General features: G+C 36.7%; 1 protein-coding gene across 2 annotated transcripts in view; it reads right to left on the bottom strand.

The window, feature by feature from the left end:
- LOC123318930 (C3 and PZP-like alpha-2-macroglobulin domain-containing protein 8) overlaps positions 1-20784 on the bottom strand; it is a 1198665-nt gene that overhangs the window by 272220 nt on the left and 905661 nt on the right. For both annotated transcript variants that reach the window (XM_044905716.1, XM_044905717.1), the window contains one exon: positions 1564-1777. In XM_044905716.1, coding sequence (XP_044761651.1) covers positions 1564-1777 — 214 coding nt within the window. The remainder of the gene's footprint in view (positions 1-1563; positions 1778-20784) is intronic.

The raw sequence follows: 20784 nt of genomic DNA on the forward strand, positions 1-20784 counted from the left end.
TTCACGGAGGAATCATCATCTTTTCGGACCAAAAGTCTGCCATTTCTGATCCAAACATATTTATAATCTCTCTGTCGGGCAGTCTCCCTCACCTTTTTGAAAAGTATCTTATTTTCTGGGGTTAGATGTTCGTTGATGTAAATTCTCGCGTTAGGGGTCTCATTGATTATTAGGGCTCCATTAGAAGAATTCCTTCTAGCTTTCGCCGCTGCCAGTACACTATTTCTAGATTTGAGAGAAACATATTTTATGACGATATTTCTCGGCTTACCAGACTCAAAGGACTTGACCCTATGGGCTGATTCAACAACATCCCTTGAGAGTGGGATATTTAGTGTTTCATGTATAGAATCGACTATGGAATAAATATTCTCATTCTTCTTCTCTGGATATCCATGAATCTCGATGTTGTAAGCTCTGGCAGACTGTTCTAAATCTGTCACTTTTTTATTCAATAATCGAACTGATTCTTGCAGATCTTCATTTTCTTTTTTCAGTGAATCCATAGATTTCATTTGATTACTAAAAGTCTTCATAGCTGCTTCAAAATCAGTCACCTTGTCCGAGCAAAACCCAACGGACTTCTTAAAGTCTTCCATGTTATTTTGAATGCTTATGAGTTCAGCTTTTCTTTCACGCATAAATTTCAGAACATCGACATCGGGACCACCTGTAGAAGAATTCAAACGACCTCGACAGGTTGTGCACATCCAATATACATCCTCCGATCCGTTCAAAATATGCAACTTATCAGGAGATATATTTACACATTTGGTGTGATAAAAATTCGCACAAGAACCAGCGCATTGGACACTTGGTGTTATACTGCTCACTACTGTTTTACAAACTCCACAAACAGAAGTCATCTTCGATTTTTCAGAAACACCTGATGATTCAGATACTTATGAATAGCTTTTCACCAACTAGATAATTACTTTCCGAAGTAAATAATCACAAATTACGAACTTTAAATCAGCAGTAACCTACAGATGTACCGTTCGCAACGAGCGACAACACATGAATTTGGAATGTTTGAATTATGAATTGTGAATTTGTTTCCTCTACTTGAATTGTATTTTCCTATAATTGGGACATTGTTACTGTTGGAAAATAAAGGATTATTATTATTATCTCCTTTCTTCTAGCAACCTAGTTTAATGTCTGCCAATTTCATTTTTACTGTGAAATATCTACATAATATAACATTCAACTTTCAGCCTTCCTGAAATGGTTTATTGATTCTTTTGCGATCATTCATTTCGCATATGCCCTGTCCGATAATCTAGTACATTGAAAGTTCGAGCTTCGCTTTGCTTTGCCTTCTTTAAGCAATTGAATCGGTGTTTGCCAATTACAATCTTGAATATCTGAATAATACCATATCAAAATTTCAGCCTTTCGTAAATGGCTTCTTGACTCCTTTCCGCTCACGCGTGGTACTATGAAACTTTGAGGGCGTCTGCCTTCTTTTAGCAACCGAATTAATGTCTGCCAATTTCATGTTTCACTTTGCAATATCTAAATAATATTATCTGGAGAGATGGCATCATAAAAAAAACTCACCTGAATTCGGCCAAATTCAGCCAAGAAGACGCGAATCCGAGTTGTTGAACTCTAATTTTTTTATCCATTTTCCATGTGAGCAAAGTATTGTTTTTCAGGACAGATCCTTTCCCAAATAAGATGACATCATTTTCCCATGTTATCCAAAAAGTTCTCCATTCTTCTTCGGACAGAATTTCTGGAGTATCAGTGCTATTGAGTTGTACTGCATAACCTTCAAGAAAAAACATTGAACAATCAACATGGAAATTTGTTCATATCTCATAAGTAATGATATTTTATAGGAGTCGCTATCAGGGAAAAGTGCATGTTTATTTATTTATTTATTTATTTATTTAACAACAGTAACGAGTAGAGGACAAACCTATACACTCGATTCACAAAGTCTGGAAAAATAAACATCTAATGCGCACAAACGGGCGCGGGTAAATAGAGTCTAGGATCAAACAAAGCCACCTTAAAACCGCAGCATGAACACAACACTCGAATGCACCCGCCACAGCACAGTCCGCACACCGACAGCACACCAGAGGTCCCTCACCGAGAGGACCTCCACCTATCGTAATTGTTCTTGAAGGAGTTTATTGATGATGACAGAACAACCTCCCCGGGCAATCGGTTCCAGTTATGAAACACACGATTAGGGAGAAAGTGTTGACGTTGTTAATAATGTTCAAAATTGTGTTTTACACTTATGAAAATAGAATTACTTCGGAGACCTTCCAGGCACATAAAGCACAAAATCCAAGCTGAAAATATTATGATATAAATATTCGACAAAAAAATAGCTATATTCTATCAGCCGAATTCGTTCAAAATAAATGAATATTTTGAATTTAAATCGAAAAAAAAATCTAGCAACAATAGGTCCACGAATGATGCACGAGAATTCGAAACAATACTTCAAAAGTTCTAATGTATCGAAACTAAATATTGAAGATTTTTGAAATTATGGAAACTGATGATATTTATCAAAATGAAATTCGACAGTCGAACATAGGAGAATAATAAATAACGTGAGTCCAAAAAATTTTGTCGATAAGTACCTAGTCAGTGGGGTTCTAAAGGTTAAATGTTTGTGCTCGAATGTAAAGTTTAGCAAAGATTATAGAGTAGATATAGGATACGTCCTCATATCTCTAGTACTAAAAACCGACTACATTCTGATCAGTGAAAACACATTAGATAATGAGATGGCGCTGAAAACGTACTGTCAATACAGAAAAACAGTTTGATAACAGTTTACTGTTTTATAATTTAAAGGCGTGAAATTCGAATTATATTCTTTGTATTGACTTTCATATTCAACTTTTTTGAGACCACAAAACAAACATCTTGAGCGACAAAACAAAAGTATGGTTTTGTTTTGTGACCAGGATGTTAGTTTTCATCTGAACATTGTTTGGAATCAATCGATATCAATGTAATAGGCTATTGGATGTGCTATATTTCTATTTGCAATTCATCAAAAATTTACAGAAATTCAAGATTATGGACAAGAAATAGAGCTTTGAATAGGAAACAAAAGTAAAATGGTGATCTGCTATACGTCAAAGGTATTGTAACGTTTTCTTTGCTTAATTAAAACGTCCGACTGATTGAAATTGTTTATTTACACTTATATCTCATCAACTAACTAACAAACTATCGGCCGTTTTCAATAACCTATCCAAGATAAGGGATAGATCGCTATCTCCAGTTTGTCTGCCTATCTATCTTTGTAGTTATCTATCTATGGTTTGCATTTCACAATTATGGTTTGACGTTATCTATCTCAAGGCAAGCTCAGCTCAGACCACAGAACACTAATATAAGACCTCACATTATTAATTCATTTCTAGTGTTTGAGATATTGGAGTGTGTTAGAAACTAAAAAGTGTAAATATTTGAAGAGTATGTATAAAAGGTTAATCATGTGTATGACTACATGTATGCACCGTTTCATTGAACGAGCCTTATTCCTTAATGTCTTTTTTTCCCATAGAGATTCTATGCTTAAACGTCGTTCAATGAAAGGTGCATACGGCAATAAATACAGCACAATAATTGTTGGTCGAGATTCCGAAACACGCAATACTTGAAAATGAATTCCTCAACCGTACGTACCTTCAGATAAAAGCGCCGTTGTTATCGATATTCATTTTTCATTAATTTCAAGTTCTGAAGGCAATGATTTTTTCAGCCTAAATCAAAACCAATGACTAAAGAAAGGCCATGCGTTTGATAGAATTCATAGCAGCTGATGGGGTTATTACCAGCAGAGCTATTAATGCTACCAACAATAAATTGAAAGAGGAGAGTTGGAGACGATTGACCGAATCCTTCAACTCTTCGGTTTCAATTTTCCCACATTGCGCCCTCAAATATGGATTAATTAAATCCAATAATTCACTCACAGCACCTTTGCTCAGTTGAATTCTACATGTGAACTCGTAATCATTCAAAATAATCATGTAATCAACTCGTGCTTTATAAACTTTTTGTATTATGGTCTCTTCCGATTCACTTTCTTCTCATCGACCATCTCTAATAATTCCATGTCGCTGTTGTCGCTACTCGAATAAACCATATTTCAAAGTTAATAACAATTCAATTGTCAAGAAAATAGCACTAAAATGCACCCTGATAACAATTTACAACGCTTATCTCTACCCCTTACTGCTCGAACTCGACAGATCAAAAAACTGAACTACCGGAGATAATTTTTACAATCGATGGTTTACTTCAAATTTCTTTGAAACGCAGATAGGCGCATATATAATGAAAGTTCCTATCTCTGGTTGTCAATCTGACCTCATTTCAGAGGAAGGGATAGATCGCTGCGGCCAGTAAGAATCGCTATCTGCAGATAGAATATTGAAACTTAAACAAGCACAAAAGGACAGATCGGTCTATCCCTAGTATCTATCTATCCACCGTTTTGATGGATAGATAGGTTATTGAAAACGGCCGTATGTCACTACTATTTATTTACACTCGTATTTATTTCCACTAGTTCGTGGCTTGCACTGTGAACTATGACTGTACTTCCCTACCTGCTCCTCCGCTGGGCTTATATAGGCGCCGGAAACATCCCTGTGCCATTCGCGATTGTTCCAGAAGGAAGCGACCGCTCTGGTCGAACCGCAAGAGCCGGACTGGTTACACTGTCCCCTCCTGTTCTGTCCTAGAACAGATTTAGTGAATTTCTCCTAGGACCGTGCCAAAACCTGCATTCATCACCAATCCTACAGTAGCCTTTCTGATGGAAGTAACATTCCACAGTTTTTCTAGGCTCCTAGGTTCGCTTCGGGTTGAAATTGCATACTAGGATCCGTCCGTCCCATCTTCTGAAATACCACCTCCAGCATGCTTCGCACAACCCGCAAATTCAGCTGGTCCAGTCCGCAACCGAGCTTGAGAACAGCTAATTTCCTAACTCCAATGCGTTGAAGGTCTTCTTTCAAGCTATGTAGTGCCGTCCATAGATTCTGATAGGTTGGCTTCTGATGGGAATGTTGCTTGGTGACTAGGTAATAAATGAACCGACCTTCAGCCTTCCATTTCAAGGCTTTTCCGATTCTTGGCTGCTGTCGCAAAAGTTCTTCCTGACGTCCAAATTTATTTCTGAATACCCCCGCTATACTCTTGCTCATACGAAGGTCGTTCGCTACACAATGAGGGAGAAAGTATTCCTCAGAGCTGTTAAGAGGTTTTAATGTACTTCCTGAGTGACGCCGAACCGTGCAAGGCGTGTATCACCATAGCAATCCATAAACCTCTGGTAATCGCTGCTACCTTGCATCGGAGCCTCCAAAAGACGTACCTCTTCTTCGTCCTGCGCGTACGGGGCTAACCGGAAACGACCTTCGGTTTTTCTCTGGAAAGCTTCCTTATCCTGTAAACTACATCATTTTTATCCTCTTGATTACTTCATACGGTCCCTCCCACTGTCTCTGCAGCTTTGGAGAAAAACATTCCTCCTTTGTGAATTATGTAGCCACACCAGATCTCCAGCGTTGAATCCACCTTCAATAGCCTTGATGTCGAAGCGCATTTTCATTCGGCCACTTGCTTGCTGCATTTGATTACGCACCTTGTCATGAATGCAATTCAGCTTGTTCCTTAATTTACTAACGTAGTCCTCCCCAGCTACGTCTTTTTCAGGCTTACATCCAAACTCTAAGTCGCAAGGCAGCCTTATTTTTCGGCCGAACATTATACTGGATGGAGTTTCTTTGGTAGATTCTTGAACCGAAGATCTATATGCCATGGTGAATAAATGTAAATATTCATCCCAGTCTCGCTGGTGATCAGAAACTACTTCGGCTCAATTCTTTCCCATGGTCCGATTCATTCGTTCGACCATGCCGTCTGATTGTGGATGAAGAGGTGTAGTCCTTGTTTTTAGAATCCCCAATTTAATGCATACTACTTGAAATTACTTCGATTAAAAATTTCGGCCTTGTTCACAATGCAGCTCTAGAGGTATTCCAAATCTGCAGAAGAATTCTTTGACCAATTCATCAGCTACCGTACTCGCCTCTTGATTAGGAATACCGTAGGCTTCTACTCATTATGTTAAATAGTCCATCGCTACCAAAATGTACTTGTTTCCAAGTTTCGAGAAAGGGGCCAGCGATGTCGATAGCTACTCGTTCCATGGGGGATCCTACGTTATTTTGCTTCATTGGTGCTTTTCCTTCACCATAAGGTCCGTTAGCAGCAGCACAAACCTTGCATCTTCTACACCAATCTTTAACGTCCTTCTTACAATTTAGCCATTCCAACGTCTTAGTTATCCCCAAATGTCCACCTGAAGTTTCATTATGTAGTCTGGTCATAATGTCTGTTACACGGCTCTTCGGCACAACCAACTGAAGTGTCTGCTCAGTTCCATCTTCATTTTCCCAACACCGTTTCAGAAGGCCTCCATTAATCTTCAACGGTTCCCATTGTGCCAAATAAGACTTTATATTCTGGCTCGATCTGGATACTTCTTCCCAGGTAGGTCGTCTACCACTCTTCTTCCAACTCAGGGTTACTTTCAAATCGTTATCTTCCTCTTGTGCTCTTTGAATGTAGCCAGTCGTCTTCAATTACGGTGGTCCGCCTTAAATCGATCTTTTCTTCCAGGCGCGAACAATGGCTGCAATTCTTGGGACAAGATCTTCTTGATAACGCGTCTGCGGTGCAATGGCTAGTCCCCGCTCTGTGTTCAGTGTCGAAGTCATACTCTTGCAGCCTCTAAATCCATCTAGCCACTTGTCCTTCCGGGTTCTTAAAACTCAGGGGCCATTTCAAAACAGCATGGTCCGTTCTTAGTTAGAATTTCCTTATGTACAAATATTTGTAGAAAAGTTCTCTCCTGGTCACGCAATAATTCCGTTCTGATTTGTACAACACCTTGCTGAAGTACCCGATGATTCTTTCCTTTCCATCCTGAATTTGCGATAGAACGCCCCCAATGGCTGTATTACTGGCATCGGTGTCGAGCACAAATTTACCTTCAGTCTTTGCGTAACTGAGAATTGAAGCTGTCATCAGAGCCTTCTTCAATCGTTCGAAGGCTTCAGCGCAATCATCGGACCATATGTACTCCGTCAATTTCGACAGAGGCAAATCTTCTATAATTAGTGCAAAGCCCCTAAGAAGCTTCGCAACTCACTCTTGTCTTTCGCTACAGGCCATTCCCGCACTGCCTTAATCTTATCCGGATCAACTTTCACACCTCCACGTGAAACTACGTGTCCTGAATATTTTTCACTTCAGTTCGAAACAGATTACATTTTTTAAGGCTTAGCTTTAAGTTGGCATCACAAAGTCGCTGGAAAACCTCGGATAAGTTGTGTAAGTGATCTCGCAAGGATTTTTCCACTACTATCACATCATCTAGATACACCAGACAAGTTTTCCAGGAAAGCCCTCTCAATATTGTCTCCATCGGACCTACAACTGTGGCAGGAGCATTGCATAAACCGAAAGGCCTAGCTTTTAAACTGCCACAGGCCTGTTCCAATACTGAAGGCAGTTTTTTCTTTATCCTTTGAATCCTAGCCAACCAACCAATATCCACTCTTCAGATCCAAGGTGAAAAACCAACGTGACCCCGAGAGTGTGTCCAGGGTATCATCAATTCTCGGTAAGGGATAGCTGTCCTTTTTCGTGGCCTAATTGAGCTGTCTGTAGTCTACGCAGAATCTAGTAGTTCCATTCCTATTCTTTACTAGTACTACGGGCAATGTCCACAGGCTATCGGACGGTTCGATTACACCTTCTCTCGCCATGTCTTCAATAATGCTTTCAGCTTCTTCTCTTTTTGCCAGAGAAAGACGTCTAGGATGCTGTCGGATAGATGGTGCATCACCAGTATTGATTTTATGCTGTACAACATCGGTCTTCCCCTTTCCGTCCGTAACAAAAACGTCGGAGAACGTTTGAACCAATTTTCTCACTTCGAGTAGTTGGTATCGGTCGAGCTTTTGACATTTTGAAGTGAGGAGGGACACCAGTTTTTCAGAATTCCTTTGTGACTTTGAGACTTCTGCAGTACCTACTTATCCCACCCGAAATATGGTACACTGGTACATCATGTCCAATCAAGGTATCCTTCTTCAGGGTGACTGGAATCGAATTGAACTCAGAGAGCTGGAACAGCAAAAGGTGTATCGTAGAATTTTCTCGAAACGTACTTGTTGACTTCATCAACAAGATATAATTGGACGTGATTATTTATACAATACGTCATAAAAATATGAGCATATACCAATCGAATTTCACAAAAAACTATTGGATGAAAGACACGAATAGCAAATATTATTTTGAATTATCATGTTTGGGGGAGGGGGCTATAATCTCTACGACAGGTATCTAATGAAAATGTGTTAAAGAAAGTTCATCGTTTCTTTTGTGAAGGAATAGGCACCCGGCAGTTTGTCTTGCGGACCATATGTGTGAGAAATGTCCATCACTGTCATCTTGCAACTTACAGAAGGACACAATAGTCGAACCGACTAATTACATTTAAATGAATTTTTCTGAAAAACGCCATAACAGGTAATTTTTCATTTGGAGGAGTTAATTTTCTAGTTGCCAATTGGGTAATTAACTTCTTGTAACAGAATGAAAAACCTTCATAAGAATCTTGAAAAGCGTTCCAGTGATATTTCATTCTTTATGTTACTCAGTTTTTTTCATGCATATGCTACAAAATTCGTTGAAGCGGATGGTGCAATGCAATAATTAATTGGTGAATTCCATCGAGAAAAATTGGACTACAACTTGTTTTCCTCCTGTTCTCTCTCAACTCAACTCTCAACTCTTTGATCAAAACTGATAAAACTAATAGAAGTGAAGGCACTTCGATAGTGTTGTTAGCCCCAAACTAATAAAACCATAACCATAACCAGAAAAATTCTCGAACTTCACAATTCACGCAAATACAAAACTAGAATCCTAAAACTACAGCGCCCTCATATATTGATCATAAAATACAATATCTAAAATTTGATAACTGATAATACGAATTTCATACGAATCATAAAATCTGTAATATTTTATTGGATAGCTCGATATATTTACATATTTACATAAATACGTGTGTGAATCGTGAAGTTTGGAAACCTTAATGTTATGGTATGATAAACATAGAGTGTAGAGACAAAAATATCTCTGACAGTATCCCATCGATAAAGCGAATGGCTTCAAGGAATTTTATTGGATATGTCGATATATTCAGTTGAATATGAAATAATTGATATCGAACATCCTCACGATCTTATTACACATTTTATGCTAATGATAACCTTGAAGTTTGGTAAATTTTTTGCTTTTTGCTGTCTTCTATATTACTACTATAGAATGAACAACCTTAATCAATCAGCATCAAATTGATATTATTATTAAAAGTTTTTTATTATTAATGATTATAATTGGGCATATCATACCTACATATTGATACTTTAAATTTATTATTCAATTCAAGTTTTTTCAATATACTTGACTTTATGAGATATGTTGTAATTTGCAGTAACAATGTAACTTCTCAACTTGAATAGATTATTGGGTGCTCATTATGTGTTGATATGAGAGATGTAAGTTTTCCATCCTTTCAATCTCTTCTTATAGATACATAATTTGTAATATGGATTTTTTTCATCATTGAAATATTTGAACTACTATAAAATATTCATTCAACTTGATGTATATAATAACCATTTTTCGGTTCGAATATTCAGATTCTCATGAATGGAAAAGATGTTAATCAACATTTCTACTATAAAATTCTATTATAGTAGATAGATTAGTTGAAGAGCTGTAATCATGTGGGAGGAATGTTATTCGGGATTTACTATTTTTTATTGAGTAGTTAGTACGCCTACTGACCTCCTGTCATGCAATATCTTTCATTCAGAGTAATTCGGTGAAGTGAAATATCATGTTGTTCACGCCAAGTGAACACGAGAGAAATCTAAATTAAATTTCTACAATTTTCAGTCAATTATTTTAAAATCTTGAATTTATTTCAGTTGAATAGCAACCGAATAAATATTGGTAACAGCTGTGATACTTGTTACCCCCCTTGCCTCTCCTAATGAAGATTAAAACCGCACGCATGTTTTAATTTCGATATAATTCAGTATCAATCTTTGCGTAAAGAACGAAAGATATCTGTTTCCATTATCGATTACTTTTTACGAAATCGTCAATTCCTCGACTTCGAAAAATTTGCTTTTTGCTTCCATTCGTAATTCCATTTCAAAGTGAAATTGAATTAGTCAAAGAACATTATTTTAATTTGTTATTAAACATTGAACTTGAGTCAAACCATTGTGTGGAGTTTTTTTTTTTCGCCTTCGTCAGTGACGTGAAGGGTGAATACCACAAGGACAATTGAAGTTTCATTAACTAGTTGCAGCATCATTTCAACCGAAGGATCTTGCACCTCCGTTCAGTTTGTTGAGCTCGATAAAACTGCTTCTGGAGCGTGAGTACAGTTAAAAGGTCCATTTCTTCAAGTTCATCCACCTAAAGGTAAGAAAATCATTATAGTTAATGATAATCTCATTTGTCCTTTATTCGTGAAATGTTGGGATTCTTTTGTTTCCTTTAAGTTTAAAATACAGTCCATTATTTCCACTAATTTGAAAGAAAATCGTAACAGTAGTTTTTCAATAAGGTTGAACCACTTCAGTTCTTCCAACTGAATTTTCCCCAACATATTTTTGGTCCTTCGGGCCGGATATTTAGTGCCCTTTGTGCATTTCATTAAAAATTTTCGGTTTTTTTTTTCAGGATATTTGTGTCCACCATTTTGATTCGAATCATCGAGTTTCAGCGCAGGCCGGTAATATTTATCACAGCTGATATCAAGTCATATGTTTCCATAAAACAAACACATTTTTATTGGTTATTGTCGTTACTTCATTTAGTGTTGAATTCGTACAATCCGATCTTATAAATGCCTCCCAAAACCGATACGGGCAGTAATATAATGAATAAATTGATCGATAAAAGATCTGATGTCTTCTCCATTGAAACTGGAATTTGCAATAGAGTAAAGACTTATGATGTTTCCAAGTTATTTGAATTACAAGCTTATCAAGAAAAGATTCCTGAGTATGAATCCAAATTTCAAGCTATACAGGAGCAAATAATGGATCTAAACTCTGAACTGCCAAAGGAAGAACGCTTAGATACGGCGCGAGCAGAGTAAGCATTTACAGAAGTAGTAACAAATATAAGAGCCCTATTCTTACTTTTGGAAAGACAAGAAGTAAATTCTAATAATCAACAGAACTCAAATTCACAATTTGATTCACCCATGCTGCTTCCTAAAATAAATATACGTAACTTTTCTGGTGATAGTGCCGAATGGCCGGAGTTTTTCCAATTATATAATTCATTGGTTCATGAAAACAATAATTTAGCTCCCGTTCAAAAGTTTCAATTACTGAAATCATACCTACGAAATGACGCTCTTGCTGTTATATCAGGTTTTCAATTATCAAGTGATAATTATTTTCTAGCATATGATGCTCTCAAATTTCGTTTCCAAAATCCGCGACTCTTAGCTACTATGTACTTGAATAATATTTTCCATTACAAAGCTCCCTCGAATAATTCAGCCTCCAACCTCAAAGAATTTTTGAATTGTCATCAAGTCTCTATTAATGCAATAAAGTCTTTGAAAATAGATAATTTGGAAGATTTCTTATTTTTCTCACTCGCACTTCGTAATCTTGATTCTCATACAAGAAAGGCCTTCGAAAGCCAGTTGGGATCATCGGAAATTCCAGAATACAAAACATTAATAGATTTTGTAACTCAACAATTAAAAGCGCAAGAATATTGTGAACAGAACTCGTCAAAAGCGGCCGTTTCAAATCGCCCAGTAAGTTCTAATAAAAATAAGAGTCAAAATATACTGATCGCCAATAATGCATTCAGTTCAAAAATCCAAAATCTCAATGCTCAAGCAAAGTTCAGGAATTTTCGCTGTCCAAAGTGCCATGATTCACACCCCTTGTTCGTTTGTCCTTCCTATACGGCACTGTCTAGAAAGGATAAATTTGAGTTTTTGAGAAGTTCCAAACGGTGCTTCAATTGCCTTGGTCTTCATGAATTCAAAGATTGCGCTTCCAAAAAGCTATGCAAAATGTGTAAGTCAAATCGACATCACATCAGTCTACATCCAGAAAACGAATATCATAATAATAATTCCGGCTCTGAAAACATTCAGAATGGTAATGGGTCGAATAGTTCTGAAGCCCAGGAAAATAACAATCTTGTTAACAATCCCCAATTAACCCCTCTCAATGGTACTTTCAGTTCCTATCACGTCAATAAGAAATTTGAATCCATTGGTCAGGTACTATTGGATACGGTACAAGCGAGAATAAAAGGTGCTGATGGTTCCATGATTTCCATCAGAGCTGTGCTGGACCCAGGGTCACAGATTTCAGTAGTCAGTCTTCACTTAGTTAAAAGGTTAGGATTGAAAATTGATCCAGTCAATGTCTCAATTTCTGGCATTGGTCAAACAAATGCTAAACCATTAGGGCTAGTCACCTGTAGGTTATACCCAAAATCAGGACAAAATTCTTTTCAAGTGCAATGCACAGTGCTACCACACATCACCAATAATTTACCCTCTGTTTCCTTATCTGAAGAAATTCTCAAATCCTATAAAGAGTTAAACTTAGACAATGAAACTTTTCATATTTCACAACCAATAGATGTGCTGCTGGGGGCAGACACTTATTCAGTCGTTTTCGACCGTGAAGGCCGTAGAAGCTACTCTGGATCTCCCGTTGCCGTTAATACCTTTTTTGGTTGGACAATCATTGGTCCCATCAATGATGCATTTTCTTTGAACAAATCAATCTTATTCACGCAGTCGGCTTTGAGTGATCAGATACAAAATTTTTGGGCGTTGGAAGAGATTTCGGATACTCCTATTCTCAATCCGGTGGATGAATATGTAGAGAGTCATTTTTTGTCCACTCATTCACGTGACAAAAGCGGTCGTTACATTGTTTCCTTGCCATTCAAAGTGGAAAATACTTCTCCAGAGCTATTTCACAATTCAAGTCGCGCTCTAAAATCATTTTTGTCCTTAGAAAAACGATTATTAAAAGATTGTGATTCATACAATTCATATATTAAATTCATGTCCGAATATTTAGAGTTGGGACATATGTCTCCTTCCAAAATTTCAAATAAATACGTAATTCCGCATCATGTAGTGCGTAAGGAGTCCAGTTCATCAACTAAACTTCGTGTTGTCTTCAACGCATCTGATACGGATTTATCGGGTCAATCACTTAATGATAGATTACTCAGTGGTCCTAAATTACAAAATGACATTACAATCATTATCCTGCGTTTCCGAATGTATCCCATAGCTATTTGCGCCGATATAGAAAAAATGTATAGGCAAATCCTTCTAAGTAAAAGTGATCGCATACATCAACACATATTCTGGCGTTCATCTCCCAATGAACCTGTAATAGAATACGAGCTAAATACGGTTACATATGGTTTGAAACCTTCGGCTTATTTGGCTATCCGTGTATTGAAACAACTTGTGTATGATGAGGGTAGCAACTACTCCAGAGCATCTCAGGTTGTTTTGAACGATATTTATGTCGATGACATTATCACAGGGGCGTTTGAGTTGGACAAAGCAAAGGAATTGCGAGGTGAACTTCAGGAGTTGTTAAAGCAAGGATGCTTCTCATTGAAAAAGTGGTCTAGCAACCGCTCGGAGGTTTTAACGGGGTTGCCTGTCGACCATATTGAATCTCAGGTTAGTTTCAATGACGATTCCGTGGGAATCAAAATTTTAGGATTGGGGTGGACACCCAAAACTGACTCATTTTTCTTCAGTGTTGATAAATTTGGTGATACGTCCACCAAAAGATCGGTTCTGTCTTATATAGCCCGCATTTTTGATCCGGTTGGTTTTTTGGCTCCCGTTGTAGTTTCTATGAAACTTGTGATGCAAAAAATGTGGATGGAAAAACTAGGTTGGGATGAATCTATGTCCATTACTTGTAGTGGTGAGTGGTCGAGAATAGTGGATAGCATTCACTTATTGTCGAATCTAACAATTCCTCGTTGCATTATTTCCTCAGCTCATTGTAAAGTAGTTTTAGCTGGTTTTTGCGATGCATCAGAGAAAGCTTACGCAGCCACTGTGTATCTTTCAGTATTTATAGATGGTTGCATCTCATCACACTTATGGGCTGCTAAAACTAAGGTAGCTCCACTGAAAACGATGTCCGTTCCTCGCTTGGAATTGGCAAGTGCAGTTTTATTGTCGAAACTGGTCAAAAATATTTTGTTTCACAAATTTCCCGTCGCAATCACTGAGGTTCGGTTGTTTTCCGATTCACAGGTTGTTTTTTCATGGATATCCACGCCTTCACATCAACTTAAAACTTTTGTCGCGAATCGTGTTGTCACGATAAACGATTCTGTTCCCAATGCTTCGTGGTGCCATATTCCAACAAAGTCCAATCCTGCTGATTTACCTTCACGGGGTCTAACACCTCAACAATTTTCAGTCCGTGAAACTCAAGAATTTTGGATGAATGGTCCTGAATTCCTGAGTACCCCTCTTACTAATTGGCCTGCTTCCTTTTCTAATTTTAACAAAATTACGCCCCTACCCGAACTTAAATCTCATATTAACATTACAACAACAAAACAACAAACTAAAAATCCTTTATTGGAGTTAATAGAAGGTTTTTCCAGTTTGACCAAAATGAAACGAGTATTTGCTCATTTTCAGAGATTCATTTTCAATTGTCGTTCCAAATTTAAATCGCGGTTGCGTTTATCTGGTCCCATTTCACAGGATGAATTAACCAATGCACTTCACGCAATCACACTAATCACTCAAAATCATTACTTTTCAGAGTTGCGCGAAAACTTGAAAAACCATGGCTCTATCGAAAAGGGTTTGAGAACTTTAAATCCTTTCGTTGATAACCTAGGATTAATCAGGGTGGGCGGTAGATTACAGTTTTCTTCTTTGCCGCAATCAGCTAAGCATCCAATTTTACTGCCGAAAAAAGCTCATCTATCTCGATTAATTTGTAGTCACTTTCATTTGGTTGCACTTCATTCTGGGCCCAACACCACAATGAGTTTAATCCGGCAAAGCCTCTGGATACTTTCTCTGAGAAGTTTGGTTAGGGCAAATATTAGAAAATGTCTAACCTGTATCAGATTTAGAGGTAGAACATTTCAGCCTATGATGGCGCCGATGCCTGCTTCCAGGGTGAATATTTCACGTCCTTTCAGTAAAGTAGGCGTGGACTTTGCAGGGCCATTTTTATATCGTTCCAATAACTATCGGAAACCGACAATTTTGAAAGCATACCTTGCATTATTCATTTGCCTGGCCACCAAAGCAGTACACTTGGAAGTAGTTTCCTCTCTTACCGTTCAGGCTTTTATATCAACCTTAGAACGCTTTATTTCTAGAAGAGGTCTGCCAAAGGAAATTTGGTCAGACAATCACCATAACTTTGTCGGTGCTGCACGATATCTCACTGAGGTTTCTCAATTTTTGGAGAAAAATAATCATGAAATCTACCAAACTTTATCGAACAAACTCATTACATGGAAATTTATTCCCCCATATTCACCACATTTCGGAGGCATATAGGAAGCAGGCGTTAAATCTGCTAAACGATTACTCAACAAAATGTTGTGCTCGACAGCTTGCACTTTCGAGGAGCTTTCCACTCTTTTTGCTCGAATTGAGGCAGTATTGAACAGCCGACCCATGTGCCCACTATCTTCAGATCCCTCTGAATCCGTGGACTGTTTAACACCCGGACATTTTTTGATAGGTGCACCTCTAATATCTATACCGGAAATTGTATATGGGGATGAGAAAACACATCTTGAACGGTGGGAGCATCATCGCAGAATGTTCCAACAATTTTGGACAAGGTGGTCCAGAGAATATTTACATACTCTCATGCAACGTGGAAAATGGCAAAATGACAAGCCATGTCCGGCAGTGGGAGATGTAGTCTTAATAAAAGATTTGAATTCAAACCCTGCCACTTGGCCTATCGGGCGAATTGATAAATTATTTCCTGGACCTGATGGTATTGTTCGAGTTGCTTCTGTCAGGACTTCAACAGGTCAATATACCAGATCATTAACAAAGTTGGTGCCTCTCAACGATTAATATAATCAAATTTTAGATTTTAAGGTTTAGTCTTAAGCGTTTATAGTTAGATTTCCATAAAATTACATTAATTTTAGGTGGGCGGTTTTGTTCACGCCAAGTGAACACGAGAGAAATCTAAATTAAATTTCTACAATTTTCAGTCAATTATTTTAAAATCTTAAATTTATTTCAGTTGAATAGCAACCGAATAAATATTGGTAACAGCTGTGATACTTGTTACCCCCCTTGCCTCTCATAATGAAGATTAAAACCGCACGCATGTTTTAATTTCGATATAATTCAGTATCAATCTTTGCGTAAAGAACGAAAGATATCTGTTTCCATTATCGATTACTTTTTACGAAATCGTCAATTCCTCGACTTCGAAAAATTTGCTTTTTGCTTCCATTCGTAATTCCATTTCAAAGTGAAATTGAATTATTCAAAGAACATTATTTTAATTTGTTATTAAACATTGAACTTGAGTCAAACCATTGTGTGGAGTTTTTTTTTTCGCCTTCGTCAGTGACGTGAAGGGTGAATACCACAAGGACAATTGAAGTTTCATTAACTAGTTGCAGCATCATTTCAACCGAAGGATCTTGCACCTCCGTTCAGTTTGTTGAGCTCGATAAATCTGCTTCTGGAGCGTGAGTACAGTTAAAAGGTCCATTTCTTCAAGTTCATCCACCTAAAGGTAAGAAAATCATTATAGTTAATGATAATCTCATTTGTCCTTTATTCGTGAAATGTTGGGATTCTTTTGTTTCCTTTAAGTTTAGAATACAGTCCATTATTTCCACTAATTTGAAAGAAAATCGTAACAGTAGTTTTTCAATAAGGTTGAACCACTTCAGTTCTTCCAACTGAATTTTCCCCAACACATGTGATACTTCGAATATTCTGAATGAAACCTTCTTGATGCTTCATAAAATTTTTTTAGATTTATTCATCAGATTGGAAAATTTCCCAAAAAATATATTGAGTTATTTTTTATTCAATTGTCTTCATTAGGTACCTACTCCATATCATTCTTAGTTTATATCAGTTTAATGAAAATTCGTAATATACCCCCAACCTGTATGTATGCATTGGCATATAAAAACAGACTGAAAAGAGCCTGTTTTTTACTCACCCGGATATTATCAGATACAAAAAATCTATCAAATTTCCCTCTCAATAGATTGAACACGTAACATTACATGAGTGAATTGAACACTTTGTACAAATGGACAAGTGGGACTTGTCAATGCACTTTGTCGATACGCTTTTGGCGATAATGATTTTGCCAGCTAGTGATATTTCAGAAGTTCAAATATATAGATATGAATGAAGAGAGATAAAATTGTTTATTTCAAGAACCTAACAAAAATTTAACTAACACACCGTGATAGTCCAGAAATAATCAATCAGCAGAATTAGAGCAAATAATGAAAACAAATCTGTTTAATGACTATGAGATACATTGTTTTTTCAATATTGTTGGTTTTTCTGAATCCACACACTAAATTACAACTATGTATACCGTAATATCAGAAAAAAATCAAATATAGGAATGTTCCCAAACTTGTAAAAATGTTTCTTTCTAGTTTCCCCCGGTCCAATAGGTCATGTATACGAATGTATAGTAATGTATACAGAAAAATTTCCACCTAAAAAATGTCCCTTAACTTGAGATATATTTACATCTCCGAACATTATGGCTTCAGACCATAGACCAAACATTATGGCGTCACCTAGAAAGAGACGACCTATGTCGATTTTGATTCGTGTATACTCAACCAAAACGACCAATTATACTCCCTGTCTACGAAGAATAGCGTACGATGAGAAATGAATGTACGAATTTTCAACATCTGGCGTATGTTATGGCTTCAGTATAAGTTCATAACATTGTGGCGTCAAATATACGCTTTTTGTACAAGAAGATAACATTACGGACTCATGTAAATGGCGTTTAATTTCCTCACAGCGTTGCCAGAAAGATTGCTATTCCGACAATTATGAGGTAGATTTTACAGCTTCGTTTCCAGTTCGAATTGAATATTCACGTATCTAGTTGAGTTCGTTATCCATATGGTCAGGATCGCGATCTTATCCATTATAAAAATGGACCAGAAAGAATCCTCTAGTACTTCAGTATAAAAATCTATGGTTACTGAAATATAGAATCGAATTTTTGAACTTTTTCTACTTTGTTATCCAAAATAATTAATTTTGTGAAAACTACTCGACCTGAAATATTCAACTGATATTTTTTCGAAAGCCGGTGCTGATCATTTTATGAAAAATTATCTACTTAAAACACCTATAAAGTTTGCATAATACAACGATTCTGGAGTGTAAATGGAAAAAGCTGCTAGATAAATGATTTCGATAAAAAGCAAACAAAATCTGAGTTTAAATTCAGTTCTGAATTAGTAGGAATAATTTCGGTATGAGATAAGCATATTTCTGCTGATTTATTTTCTTAAGAGTCCATTTTCACAGTTTTCTTGTCGTATGTATGAATGTACCGGATATGAAAAACACTGTATGTAAAAACTCGAAAGTGCGTTTTTATGAAGATTCAAGATTAAAGAGATTTCTTTGTGGATATTCATGATTTGTCCACATCCAAAATTCGTTCTGATTTTTTCAAAGACATAAGTTTTTGAAATATGCAGTGTGCTTTTTATTTGTGCTCGATATACTAATGGCCGTTTTCAATAAACGTATATCCATTGTTTCAGCTACTAAAGATAGACAATACATCGGATTTCGTTTCTATGATCTATCTGTAGATATTTTTTAGAATGGTTACCAATGGTTACTAATCGTCAGTAAGTGAAACGATGCATAAATAGTTTTATCGAAAACGGCCGTTAGTTTCCTACAACTAGTATACGATAGTTCAATCAGAGGAAAGAACCATCTCATGGAATTTGACTGTTTCGTCTGGAAGATTTAGTGGAAAATACCTTTACTTAGCACGCTCAGAGAAAATACTGACAAAATTTTATACAGTTTTGTTTTTCAATTATAGATTTTGATATATCGCAACAGCTATCTCGTTTCGATAGTGAGTGAGTTCTATCTTTGGTTCCTTGTTTTTCAGTATTATGAGTTGAATATTGAAATGTATCATTTTGAATACTTACTGAGTTTATTTATTTAATTTTGAACCACTGGTGCCGATATCGCTGCTGTTTGTTGTTTATTTTCATATGCTTTCGATACAGTTCTCTCTAAAAATTTTACACTTTCTTTATTCAAGATCGCTTATGCATAACTTAAATTTCGATCTCTTGATGAACCCACATTTTTGTTTATGAAGATTTGGTGGCTACTAGGTACTGCTGATGACAGTTTTTTTTCAATTTCTACTCCATTCAACTGTCTACCAAGTGAGATGTCTGAAATACTCGAATTGTATATGGAATTGGATCGAAACATTTATAACCCCTCGTTGTCAACCAAATCACATTAGGTTATTTCAGTGAGAATTCAATATACCGATACGTATCTAATCAATTTTTTCATTATGATGGCAATATAATATACCTATGCAAGCTTTAACCCATGAACCCAGAAATTCATGCACCGTGTGAATATTTTTATCTGCACAAGAAAATTTACTATTTTTCAATTTTGCGTGCCATGTTTACTATGCTGTCACGATTCAAACTACTGTTGACTTAATTAATACTCAAAATTTGTGTAATGAATATTAACACAACAAGAAGTATCGGAAATTTGTTTAACTGCAGGGACATCTGTCCCTGGAGAATCAATGTTAACTAAAACAACGAGAATATGCTCAGACAATAGTCCGATAAGAAAATATACTGAATAATAAGAAAGAAGTTTGAATGAGTAAACTAAATTCTGAAAGTCGAATGGGAAACCTGTACCTAACCATGAATAGTTATTCATATTCTCAACCTGCGATATCAACATCGTCTGCTTATTCCCTGCATTTCTTGGAACAGTGAGAAGATTCTCATGAAATCAGCAGTATTCATTCCCGAGATATATGAGCATTTGTTGGAGGTCTCTTTTTTTCTCTTTAGAAATTTTACACTGAAAATTTATTTTTGGTAGATCAGAATGTCAGGGAAAGTTTGCTAGGCTGGCGTTTTTCTTTGAATCTTCTGTTTTAACTGTTTTCATCCACAAACGATTATCGATATCTCCAAATGCTAGTGCGGTTGGTAGGTTTTATATGTGGTTTCTTTTTCTTATTCGGATCCATGTTGCTTTTGTGATTTGAAGTTTGATTGTATCTAAAGAGTTTTGCGAGGGCTGGAAATTCAACGAAATCAATTTCTGGCATAGCTTCCACCATGAAGGGGTTGTGTATTCAATTTTGGACGGTTTTTGTTTAAAATGATAGTCATAATAAAGTAAGCACTATATATACAGGGTGTCCCAGATGTCGATGGCAAGCTGTAACCGGGAGATCGATTCATCGACCATCTGACTCTTCTTGAAAAAATACTAGATCATTCCTTGAATAGTGGACGATTTGATTCGTTGCAAAAAATAGTTTCCAAGACATTTTTCTT

The sequence above is a fragment of the Coccinella septempunctata genome, chromosome 8, assembly GCF_907165205.1.
Source record: "Coccinella septempunctata chromosome 8, icCocSept1.1, whole genome shotgun sequence".
NCBI classification, from domain to species: Eukaryota; Metazoa; Arthropoda; class Insecta; order Coleoptera; family Coccinellidae; genus Coccinella; species Coccinella septempunctata.